Genomic DNA, 12,907 nt, shown 5'->3' with positions numbered 1-12,907 from the left:
ACGGTGACCTTGTCAGTACTTATTGCCGGCTAACTGGCCCCCGCCAGGTCGTCCGAGCTCCGCGAATGACTCCGCGCCTTCGTCCAGGTAGAAGTGCCGATTACATTTTGTGGTAGGCCACACCGCTCTTCTGTCCCACCACCAACTGCCGACTACGGGAAAACCTTGAGCTACATCAGGTGGCTGGGTGAATCGGAGAGGAATCTTATTAACACCATCTTCAAGACCACTTTGGCAGTTATCATTGTGCTGTAGACCTGTGGAGTGATCCCTGTTCACGATCTAAAATACGTGACAAAATTGATCGAGAAGGATTGATATCATTCCAACAGAGCATTCAGCAAGAAATGGAACAAAAAGAGAGTGACACAGCAAAGCCGCCTTCGCGTAATTCAACAAGGTTCTTGATGCCGTGAAATGAAAGTGTAAGCCTCAGTGCAGCTTTCCATGCCCCAATGTGTACATAGTGTATCAAGAGGAAGCTGCCATGAAGGACAGTACAGGCACCGGAAGCTTACCCTGTGGTCATATGACCGGGGCACGATTGCGACAAGGAAGGCTCGCGACGTGCGGAGGATGGCCAAACAACTTCAGGGGCGTCGTGGCTCGGCCGCCAGTGAGGCGGTGTCTGCTGCTGAACCTGAGACGCCTTCCCTGCCAACTGCTGAGCCCGCGCCACCTGCTGAGCCAGCGCTGGCGGCTAGTGCTGACCCCGAGCCCTCTCCGGGACTAAGTGGTCCCAGCGCTGACGACTCAGCCGAGGGCACGGACTCTTACACGATTCCGTACATGGTAGGAGGTGGCGACGACGCCGATTGTTTTTTTCCGGTTGAGACCACTGTCACTGTACATTATAACGCTAACGATCTGACTAGCACCGCACTGGTGGTTGACAGCTACGGTGACTCGAACCGGGCCGCTGCTGCTATTATCGACGCCTTTCAACAAGACAGCAGAGACGGGCTGGCTACTTGAAATCAAATATCGTAGATCCTAAGAATATCTGCTGTGCAAGAGACAGAGCGAGAAAGGAGTGAATAAACCCACAAGTCAGGTTTGACATCCTCTACTCCGACTGCCACGAAGGTAGGAGCTACATGAGCCACACGGAGCCAGACGAATGCCGTCGAAAAACACGTGGTTGTCATCACTGAGCCAGGCAGTCGCTACGTGACTCATTTTACGTCCGACTTCGGCCGCGCCCTGCACTTGTTCAACGGGCTACGCTCAGTGAGCCCGCAGTGCGACGGTCACATCAATGTGCTCGGCTGCGATGGCACGGCCGTCAAATCCGAAGCAATAGGCGGCGTGTTCCGACTGTTTGAGCTGGCCACCGAATCACCCGTGCACAGGTTAATCTGACAGCTGCATGGCAACGAGCCGAACCTCCTCCATCTGCTGCTGAGCTTGGAAGGCGCGGCCTGGGCCGGAGAGATCTGGGGGAGAGACGTTGTGGCATTCAAGCCTAGGTTGGTACACGTGCCAAACCTGCCGGTCGACCTGATTCAGCAGATGAGCACCAAACAGCAGTTGCTGTACCTTCTGGCCTCAGGCGTTCCAAACAGCTCGGTCCCAAACGTGGCAGCCCGGTGGCGAATCGGACCATCGAACCATCTCAGGCAAATATGAAAGCCTATTATCTTCGAATTTATAGCAATGAGTGTTCAAAGTTAACCAAGTATCTATTGATATGTCATGTCCTTACTGTTGAGCATTCACTTATTATCATACCTCGCGCCGTGCGTAGTGCGTCGCATCCTTTGCTGGTTGGTTCATGCTTACTAGTATATCTGTTGACATGTATTCCGTCACATATAAGGACTGTGGATGTCGATATAATTATATACACCAAAAAGGCGTAATAATATTTGTATTGCACCACTTGAATGTATTTTTTAATGCTCGGTTAGTAACGTATTGTTCCAATATATTCCCTCCTATTTTCAGGTGGGGCCGCTTGTCTGCTCCTAGCTCACATCTCTACCAAGACCTCCAGAAGCGCTCTCAAGAGCCTCGTCCAGCGCGTGGTCGGTCGCTATGCGTCGGAATGGTTCACCATCCGGCAAAACAGCGGCTGCGACTTTGGCTTACGCAACTTGTTTCGGAGCATCGCGCTGCTCCGCGACCTGCGACAGCTCAGATAGGCCACGGTGCAGCCAGTCCTCCAGCGTAACGGGCACTGGGTCCGTCTGGAACACCTGCTGCTAGACATGGTGTGGGATAATAACCATATCGTCCGCGAACAAGTGGTTCCGATCGTCGCGCCGCTCGTGAGCAGCAAACCAAAGGTATTCTTCAGTCCAGGGATTTCGCCATCTCAGCCGTAAACTTCGAGGCCGTGAGGCACACCGAACTGATTCCCTAGCACGGACCAGTCTCACAGTTCCCATTGCGAGACTTCGGTTGCTGCGAGCTGCGGAACAAAGTGCAGTCACCGCTGGCTATTTTGCCCCATCTGGTTCACACCAGGAGTGCGACGCAGCGCCGCACTGCCAAGGACGTCTGCGGCTGGAGCTGGAGCTTCGGCAATATGTGGAGCCCAGCTGCGACGGTACTTCTGCTACCGTGCGGTCTCTGCCAACACGTGTTTCAGGTTTGCAGTCTGTGAGCAGTTGCTGTTTGGGCTGGTGCATCGAATACACAGGCTCGGCAAGGAGCAAGATGTTCCATGGGGTCACCCTACCGCCTCCCCCCCCCCCCCCCCTCCGCCCTCCTCTCTACGTCCGTGGTGCAGGCTGCAGAACTTGCTGTATGTATTAAGTGGTACACCAGACAATATATCTTGATTCATACACAGTTTATACACAGTTTTTTTGCATCACGTGAGTTGTCTCAGATAAGTGAAAATCTATAGCAATGCTAACCAGCATGCTCGTACGAGTTCATACTCAACAGCACATAAGTTTCCGCCAAAAGACAATCAATCGGGCAATGTCCGCATCCGAATGTTAGGACCTCTATACCGGGACATTCTCGTACGACGGCTTAACGAGCGCTCGGTAGCATCGTTTCTATACGCAAATATATTTTGTGCCGCTTGCCACCAACGGATTGGTGTTACCTGCGGCAGAGCACGTCGTTCAGCGTAGGGTGAATGCAACGCCGGGCATCGGTTTTCGGGTAATTTCGATCGACTCGCGCCTCACAAATTTAAGTTTTGGGGAAGAACTTTTGCTATGCCGTGTACTTTTGGACTCCTGCGCCAAACAATTTCTTGTCTCCGTTGCTTTTGTTACTGATGACACACCCTTATGTACATCTATTCACCGACGACCATCTACTCTTTCATTTGATTCGAGTGACAGAATCCAGCGATGCCAGTGGTGTCTAGGCTATCGGTTGTACATAGTGGTAACTTTATGCACAAACACTTAACAAGAATAGACACTCTGCTTTTTTACACCTTTTGTACGGTAAGCTGGCAGTGGTCTCCAACAACAACCATTCCATGGCAATTGAATAGCAACAGCTACAGGTCCTCAGCAAGTATTTCTTGCCTGACGTTTTCTAGGCTTGAAGTGAGCATTGCAGGTAAAGCCCGCCCCGACAGCTCAGTTTGCTAGAACCCCTGACTTCTCATTCACCCACCAGCTGCAGGGTGAGTTGAGTAACTTTCAGGGTTTGCTTTTTGTTTGACTGGATTAGCCTGTAGCCGGTTGTAGCAGCCGCGCTTAAGGTTCAGCACAGGGGCGTAGTAACTGTCTCCCTCCCCGCCCCCCGATGCCTATGTCTTTACTTGAGCGCCATAGATGTTTATTTTTGATTCGTTACGATGCCGATTGCCAAGCAAATTGGATGAACATTTTTTTTCACTTAAGTGAGCACCACAGCCTATGCAATATAGCAAGCTCTAGATGTAAAAAAAAAGGTTCTGACATTATCTGATCTTCATAACTGATCCTAGGTCGATCAAGCTTCCTAGCTCAGATGATGTGTTGCTTAAGAAAGTATTTCATAGATGTATGGTTTCATCCAGCACTCTGTCGTTGCATCATAGGGAACGGTTCCAAAGTAATTGTCTTCCCTGAATGCATGGCGTGCCTTTGACCTGCCGTAGGTCAGCCACCTTATGTGTGGATACTTATATGCTGAACAGAAGTAGGTAGGTGATATAAGACGTAGGAGTATCGGCCAGGAAAACTTTGTAAAGATTATGAGCACGTGCTCGTTCTTTTTGATTTGAGGGGAGTATTCCTCATTCCTATGACATGTCGAATTGGAAACCCATCTTGAAGATTATTCCATGCAGTTCACAGCCCTGCCCATCTTCAGATCTAAGTCCCTCTGGTTTCTGAGCTACACACCCGCGAAGATGGGAAGACTATTGCGGGGAGAGTATTTCAATGTCACCTTAGCATTCATAACGTCATAATCACGTTACTAAAATGTTGCAATTCCATGACCCATGCGATGATCCGGGCCGAGAAAAGAAATGTCGAGCCATTCACATTTCCTGCACTTGAGTTTTAATAACCAGCACTCAGGTGCAGGGGATATGGAAATAGCCTGTTGTTTTATTGCTTACCTTGAAATTAACATTGTGTTTGGCTTAACGTCAGGACAAGGATTTTATGAACCACAATATGATATCAATATCTTGATATCAATGCCACCTTGTCTTTACGCCTCATTAAACTGACCCTGTGTTTTTTTTTCATTTGACGTCCTACTGATGGAATGATGCGCAGAAAGCAAAAGGGAAGCACCTATGTACGGCAATCACTGTCTTCGGTTGTAGGAATTAGGAGGGGAATGGACGTGTGGAAGGAACGACACATCTTCTTGACAACTATTGGGGCCCCATGGTGGCAGAGTTACAATCAGGCTAAGGTCAGTTAGGCTACAGCTACAATATCCACCAAAGGTTTCGAACGCAGACTCCAAAGCACTAGCTGTAAAGATAACTGCAGTTGACCGTAGACTCGGGCTATTTAATGATGACCGAATAAAGTTTAAAAAAACTCGATTCAAGCCCAGAACACCAGGACTCGGACTCGGCCTTGAACTAAATGTCATGTACTATGACCCGTAGTGCAGTGTGCTTCTTCAGAGCAATGGAACTTCCATCATCCTTCCCATATCTGATATCTTTGTGCACATCAAACGTTCAGCACGTCAAGCTGGCTGGCAAGCACGTCAAGCAAGCACGTTTGCAGGCTGGAACAAAGCACTCACTTTTCAGTGTTCTGCTCCAACAATAAGCCCTTCCGCTTCAATTTAAAAATCGAGCCCGGGGCTGCCATGACAACACGTCACGTCTTTACGTAAGTGTATTGGTAACAACTAGCACGCATCGCACAAAGACATCACACAGTACTCATTCACGGCATTTCAGGAGACACCAATAGTGTCTGTAGGCGTACAATACAACCGCAAGAAAGAGAGCCGCACGAATGTAAGAAAAGGATGTGTAGATGACTTTCATCATCTCATTTCTTAGCAAAGCTTGAGTTTGTTCGCGTAGGCGGCATTAAACTCAAGTAAATGTAGCGAGCCCCTCGGTGGTGCGCTCCACCTACAAACGTTAATCTGGGTTGATGACGATATCACAGTGCGGCCTAAACGACTGATATTCCTAGACGTATTGCTGCTGCTCTGCCCAGAACAGCTCGGGGTGTTCAATCCTCAGCTGTTCATACTCCGGGATCTGAGCGGGCGCCACCGGCAGGTGGGCGCCCTGCGGCTGGTAGCCTCCCTCGTCGGCCACGTAGCTGACTTGGTAGGTGTTGCCGTCATCGCCCACGAACTGGTAGTTGCCCTGCTGGGTGAGGCTGCCTGTCTCTGGCTGAGGTCCAGGGTACACCTGACCTGTCTCAGCCACCTGCAAAAACAGATTGCACACTATGTCTAATATCGGTGAAGGCTGATCCCTAGAACTATGCGCTGCAAAACCGACGCACAAACGAAAAAGACACTGCCACAACAAAGTTAGAACCGATGGCCTTTTCATGTGAAGTGTGATTTATGCACCGATCATAAAAGTGAGTCTTCGTATCCCCGTACCCAGAAGTATGGACAGCATGAAGTGCAAGACTCAGACCAACCGCACCCGGCTTGGCTGCGACTTATGTTACGCTCCTGACTAACAAGTACATCGCTGTCAATGTATACGGATGACTCGCTCCCTAATCAAACGTATTTAGTCAGAACGTGTCAACAGTTCACTGGATGAGAAATCCAGTGTCATCATGTGAAATGAGTGAAATAAAGTCCTCAAAAACTTACCGCCTGTCCGTTGTCCTGTTCGTAGCTGTACTCGTAGCTTCCAGTGTTGGGATCCTGATCGAACCTCTGGCTGAGAATGCGGATCTCGGGCAGTCCAGACGTCACGAACTCATTAGCGTTGTAGTTTTGCGGCGCAGCCGCAGCCGCAACCACCAGTGTAGCAAAGACGAGCTAGGGAAAAGGCCAGCGCGTTATTTAGGACAATGCCTGCAATATATGTGCACCATGTTGACAAGAAAAACGCGTGATTTGGGAGTTCAACCAAAAGAAGTCTCTGGCTACTAATTAGCAAATACGTAATTGCTTCTGGCAATTCGTTTTAATCCACAGAACTCTTATCTTTATTGTCTACTAACACGTGATTGCCCAAACATTTGTTACGCATTTGGAAGTTCTCGAACTTGCCTGGTTATCCAGTCTGTGATTGGAAAAGCAGATAACTTGAAAGTCCTCGACTGGGCATGTTTCTGTAACAATAATGGAGCTCCCTATCCTGGAGATGCGTTAGCCACTGCGGGTATCAGATTGTCATGGGGCCTGCCCAGTGCCACGTCTGCCTGTTAATCCTTGTTCGGTCGCCCGGTGCACGGCCGCTGTTTGGGCGACTACAGCACACACCACTCACCAGCTGCATGGCTCTGTGATGCTCAGATCTGTGGTGCTCGGTCGGCTGCAGTAAGCGACTGATGCTGAGAGCTCCAGATCCGGGCCTTATAAGCCGCGGCAGCGGCGATGCCGCGCGGGCGGGCTCCCCTGCCGTGCCGACCTTTCTCTGCCCCGACAGCCGACGGCGACCTTCACAGCGCTTGCCGCTGGCTAAATGCCCACCCGCGAGATCGTCCCAGCTCCGTGCACGTCTCCGCGCATGCTCCCAGCAAGAGGTGCCGATTAGCTTATACATTTGAGGAATCCAGAAAAACTAAGGTGGAAATTGGACGGGCATGCATACAAATATTCGGAACTTTTCGTATAGCCGATATTATTCTGTCGTGTCGCATGTTGGTATGCAGGATGCACCTCACTTACAGACGATAATTTTATTTTTTAACATTCCAATAAAGTGAGGGAATACGTTGAGCGGCGTGGCTTGAGTGATCGTTTGTATGTGGTAGTGTTTTTGTGCTTTTTAGGAGGATTGAAAATATATAAACAAGCTGATTTTTTGACGCATTTTGGTGAGCTTAGGGTGGTCTCTCCTTGACTGCTTCTACTTCAGGACCTGAACGGGTACCCGCAGCAGGTGGGTGTCATGCGACGGCTGGATTTTTGCCGTTTCAACCATGGACTTTGGACACGACCTTCCTGAAATCGGCACTCCTGTTCCCAGTGGAGGCGGCGGGTGCAACGATGGTTGGCGAAGCGCCGTCAGCGTGTGATGGCGTGACTTACAGCCGCTCTCCGAGCTGTGGCAACCGACGCAGCTGTTGTTGGTGTGATGTGACGTCACACGTGCACACTGAGCAGACACATCAGGGTATGGAGGACAGCAGGCTTTTGGAAGGACGGTAATGAATGAACGACGATTGTTCAAGTGGCGTGTTATTGCTCATCATCAGGGGGTCAAGCTCGAACAAAATATGTTGACTTAATACCTTGAGTGGCAAAAAACTGACACTTGCCTTCAATCTTGCCGACGTGAAAAAGAACAATCAAAGCTCATCGCTTTTTAGCATGACTGAAAAAATAAGACGCACCAACTTGAGGTTTCTCCATTGTCATCATGCTTAAGTTATTGACGCTAATTAACCCTTTTAACCCTAAAACGATGCATCCGCATCCCACACCCCATTTACGGACCTAAATTCCAACAATGTCCTGCCACTTCACAACAGCTAATGTACTTTGCGCAACGCTCTAAATGGCAGTTTCGATGTCTTTTATGAAACATATCATTCAAACCCATCAAACGTCCAGCATCACAAAATATTTTTCACGTTTCCCTTTTTGAGTGCGCTAATGAGAGCATGCTTTTAAATTTCGGTGTGCTAAACTAAAGATCACTTCCCCCCCCCCCCCCCGCCGCGGCCGCCAGCCAGTTCGAGTACTTCAACGACAACAGTTGATTTCGTCCGGGCACGAAGCCAAAATTTAGCTCACCGGAGGATAAACGCAAAATTGTTGCCAACATACTGAAAACTTGTGTAAGATTGCTCTGAAATCGTCCAGTACATAAGCTTATTTGTTCAGGGACCGTGGAAAAAATCCTCCGTGGTCCTTCTCTTCACGGCGTCCCTGACTTCAGTTGGGTTTCATCGGGCTTCAGTAGGTTCAATAGTGTTGAAAAGATGAAGATGTAGTAGCATCGGTTAGTAAAACTTGCTCAATCTAATAAGCACGTGCTCGTTCTTGGATTGCCTGTTGGCTTTGACTGGTACTCAGAAATCAGAACACTTATAATCAGTTCTTAGACGCAGGGAATTTGCCATTCGTTAAAAGGTATCCACTCGATGAAATGTGAAGTCTTATACAGCACGTAAATGCAGATGATTTTTCTATTGCTCACCCGGAAACAGCAATTTTGGTTCGCCTAATGCTAGGTTTAGAATTTATGGACCAACATCAACATGAAGCATGGTCACGAAGGTTACCGATTTCAGTTGGGTTTCATCGGTTTGTTTGGGGCTGAATAGTGTTGGAAAGGTGAATATGTAGTAGTATCTGTCAGTGAAAATTCCTAGCGGTTATAAGCACGTGCTCGTTCTTCCATTGCCCGTTGTCTCTAGCTAGTACTCAGAAATCAGGACACTTATAATCAGTACTCAGATGCAAGGAATTTGCCAATCGTTAAAAGGTGTTCATTCGATGAAATGCAACGAACAATACAGCAAGTACAGGTAGATGATTTTTCTATTGCTGACCCGGAAAAACAGTTTTGGTTCGCCTAACGCTAAGTTAAGAATTGTATGAACCACATCATGGACGATGGGCATGTTCTTGATATTAATGCCAGACTGTCTTTGAGCCACTTTTAACTGCCCTTTTTCCTGTATGACGTTTTGCAGATGAAATAATAGGCAGAAAGCAGAAGGGAAGGACAAATGTTCGGCCTTCACTATCTTCGGCTGTAGTAGATATTTTCGGGTGTAATAGAAAGGAGGCGTGTGTGTGGGGAGGGGGGGGGATGTGGGTGTGGGTGGATGTGTGCGCGTGCGTGCGTGCGTGTGCGTGCGTGCAGGGATCGCAAACGTTTTTGGCTTCTATTGGAGCTTCATTTTAACAGTGAGTTTGACTTAAAACAAGGTCAGTTAGACCAAGCATAGCCATCACACTATAATTTTCATCATCTGCAATGTCCACCTCCAGCGTAATGATGTGGAACTAACTTTGCCGCTGATGGACCCGGGATGAAACCTTAAGACTCAAAACCAAACTCGGAAGTGGACTGAGTCTCTAACGAGTCGGATGCAGACTTAGACTCGTAAGCCGTGAAAAATTATTGCATTCTTCCTCGGACTCGGACTGGTTAATGCTGCAAAAAAAGAGTCAGAAACTCGATTAGGGCTCAGAGCGCCTGGACTTGACCTCGGACTTTGCTTGAAATATTTTTACTTAGACGCATGTCTGCAATGTGCTTCGTCGGGAATTATGCAAAGTTGATTTTGCACCTCCGATCTCTTGGCTACGCCATTTATGCACGACCAACTCCCAACTCGATAGAACATGCTATTTGGAAGCCGGGGCAAAAATTGACTTTGATATGGTTTGTTCCAAGAAACAGTTCCTACGCTGCAATATACATACCGAGCCCACGACTGGCATGAAAACATGCCACGACCTGACATAAGTTTATTGATAAAGACTAGCATACATCGGCCAAAGTCATTGCACGGTACTTATACCAGACACTTAAGCAGAACAAGAACGGTATTTGAGGCGCACAGAAAGACCACACAGATAATGGACGGCTTGTAAGCGTTTCACCACATGAAATACTATATCCAGCGGAATCAAAGAACATGAACAGGTACACCAAGATTGTGCATAGAACTTCCATCATCCCATGTCTTAGCAAACTTGAAGTTTGTTCGCGTAGTCGGCATTAAATGCATTTGAATGTAGCGAGCCTCTCCGTGCTGCACTCCACCTACAAACGTTGACTTGGTTTGATGTTAGTATCAGAGAGCCTGAGCGACTGATACTCCTAGACGTATTGCCTCTTCTCTGCCCAGAACAGCTCGGGGTGTTCAATCCTCAGCTGCTCGTACTCCGGGATCTGAACTGGCGCCACCGGCAGGTGGGCGCCCTGCGGCTGGTAGCCTCCCTCGTTGGCCACGTAGCTGACCTGGTAGCTGTTGCCGTCATCGCCCACGAACTGGTAGTTGCCCTGCTGGGTGAGGCTGCCGGTCTCTGGCTCAGGTCCAGGGTATACCTGACCTGTCTCGGCCACCTGCAAAGGAAGCATGCACATGTGTGTTATCACTGAATTCTGACCTCCAAGACTATGCGTTGCATTACTAACGCATAGGCTGGAAGACAGCTTTGGCATTAAAGATAGAACCCATTCCCTTTGATGTGAAGTGGGCTTTAATCACCCATTCACATAGTCAGCCTTCCTATCCTCTCACTCGTAAGCATCGACTGCTTAAATTGCAAGATTCAGACCATCCAATCCCGCCTGGGTTACGACCTAACGTTGCACTGCTATCGAGTACAATCCTGCAATGTATGCAGATGACTCGCTACGTTAATCGAAGACATTTAGTCATGAAGATGAGCAGTTCACCAGATGAGCAATCCACAAGGCGTAACGCGTAATGAGGATAGATGAACTGCTCAAAAACTTACCGCCTGGCCGTTGTCCTGCTCGTAGCTGTACTCGTAGTTTCCAGTGTTGGGGTCCTGATCGAACCTCTGGCTGAGAATGCGGATCTCGGGCAGCCCAGATTTCACAAACTGATTAGCGTTGTAGTTTTGCGGAGCAGCCGCAGCCGCAGCCACCAGTGTAGCAAAGACGAACTGGGGAGAAGGCCAGCGCGTCAGCTAGGGCAGTGCTTGCAATATATGCGCACCATTTTAACAAGAAAAAAGGGTCACTCAGTGAACAATCATAGGAAAGTTATCCCTACTTATCAGCGAACGCTTCATGGCTGCTGCCCTTTTTAAGCTAGAAAAGCTGCCTTTTCATTTGCTATCAGCATAAGACTGCTCAAATATTCTTACACGTTTGGAATCTCCGGAACGTTCCCAAGAACACACAGTCAATTATTGGAAAGAGTCACTTAGCTGGGAGTCCTTGGCTGTGCATGCTATTGCAGCGGTCATTCAATACCCTAGCCTGTAGATGCATTAAACACTAGGAGCAGCATCTTTGCGTGGAACGACCCCTATGCTTCATTTGTCTGTTTATCCTCTCGTTCAGCCGCCCGGTACATGGCCGCTGTTCGGTCGACTACAGCACACACCACTCACCAGCTGCATGGCTCTGTGGTGTTCAGATCTGTGGTGCTGGGACGGCTGCAGCAAGCGACTGATGCTGAGAGCTCCAGCTCCGGGGCTTATAAGCGGAGGCAGTGGCGAGGCCGCGCCGGCGGGCTACCCCATCGTGCCAACCTATCACTGCCCCGCCAGCCGACGGTGACCTTGTCAGTACTTATTGCCGGCTAATTTCCCACCCACGAGATCGTCCAAGCTCTGCGAATGCCTGTACCTTCGTCCAGGTCATAGTACCGATCTGATTACAAATTTTGTCAAGTTCAGAAATTGCATAAGTCCAAGTTGGACATTCCACAAACAGGGACAGAAATCCCTGGTGTTTTTTTTTTTGACAGACGGTGTCATTCTTTCGTGTTGCAAATTGGTATACATAATGCACAATGTACATCATGAGGTGTACGTTGTACGTATCTCACCAACGACCGCCTACTTTTTTTATTTCGTTCAAGTGACACCACCCGTCCCAACAGCTCAGTTTTCTAGAGCGCCTGACTTTCCATTCACCCACCAGTTGCAGGGCGGGTTTGAGTGGCTTTCGGGGCTTGCTTTTTGTGGGATAGCATGTGGGCGGTGGGAGCAGCCGCGCTAAAGGTTCGGCACAGGGGCGTAGTAACTGCCCCTCCCCCCCGATGCCCATGTTCTTTGCTTGAGCGACATAGATGTTTACTTTTGATTTCTTACGATGGCGCTGACTGAGTTCCGTCCCCATCACATTAAGAAAGTTATGATTACGTCCGTGGTTGGGTAACGTCAGAGGTTGGGACGAACCGTCTAAAGAATCTAATGACGAACGAATCTAACGAATCTAAGACGAAATAATTAATTCGGTAGACCTTGGTTTCGGAGTCGCATTCAGCTTGAAGATATGAAAATCAAGGCTGGGAGACAGACTTTATCTAAGAAAAAGTTGAAATTTGGATTTTCCGATGACGATGCGAAGCGATTTTGCGGGTGTCTTTGTTTTACTGAATTTCTATGGAGCGTCAGACATGTCAAAGCATGCATAGAGTTCACGTCGTAGTATAAGACGTAGTAGTATCCGCTAGTAGCTGTGTAGAGGTTACGACTGCATTATTCTCCAGAATGAAACATTTTTATTAAGAAAGGGTTGCATCATGCGTATGTGGATTCATTGACTCATTTTGAGATGAGGGTGATTTTTTTTTGCAAAATTATTGCAGTCATGGGGTTCTCATCACGCCGCATCTGATAGTATTGGTGTGCGAAAAGAAAATGGTCGCCAATGGGA

The 12,907-nt window shown here is 48.5% G+C and overlaps 1 protein-coding gene across 1 annotated transcript; it reads right to left on the bottom strand.

Moving 5' to 3' along the window:
- Window positions 1-5,298: 5,298 nt before the first annotated feature.
- On the bottom strand, window positions 5,299-11,643 carry LOC119111159 (larval cuticle protein 65Ag1). Its single transcript, XM_037234986.1, has 4 exons — window positions 11,635-11,643; window positions 11,011-11,181; window positions 6,226-6,396; window positions 5,299-5,821 (listed from the first exon to the last, which is right to left on the bottom strand). Exons 1-4 carry the CDS (start codon window positions 11,641-11,643, stop codon window positions 5,576-5,578), a joined length of 597 nt encoding a protein of 198 aa, XP_037090881.1. The 3' UTR covers window positions 5,299-5,575.
- Between the last annotated feature and the right edge of the window lie 1,264 nt (window positions 11,644-12,907).

The sequence above is a fragment of the Pollicipes pollicipes genome, unplaced genomic scaffold (genome assembly GCF_011947565.3).
Source record: "Pollicipes pollicipes isolate AB1234 unplaced genomic scaffold, Ppol_2.1 Scaffold_7261;HRSCAF=8764_pilon_pilon_pilon, whole genome shotgun sequence".
Lineage (NCBI taxonomy): Eukaryota > Metazoa > Arthropoda > Thecostraca > Pollicipedomorpha > Pollicipedidae > Pollicipes > Pollicipes pollicipes.
The sequence above is the reverse complement of the archived record's forward strand: the minus strand, read 5'-3'. Positions and strand labels throughout refer to the sequence as shown.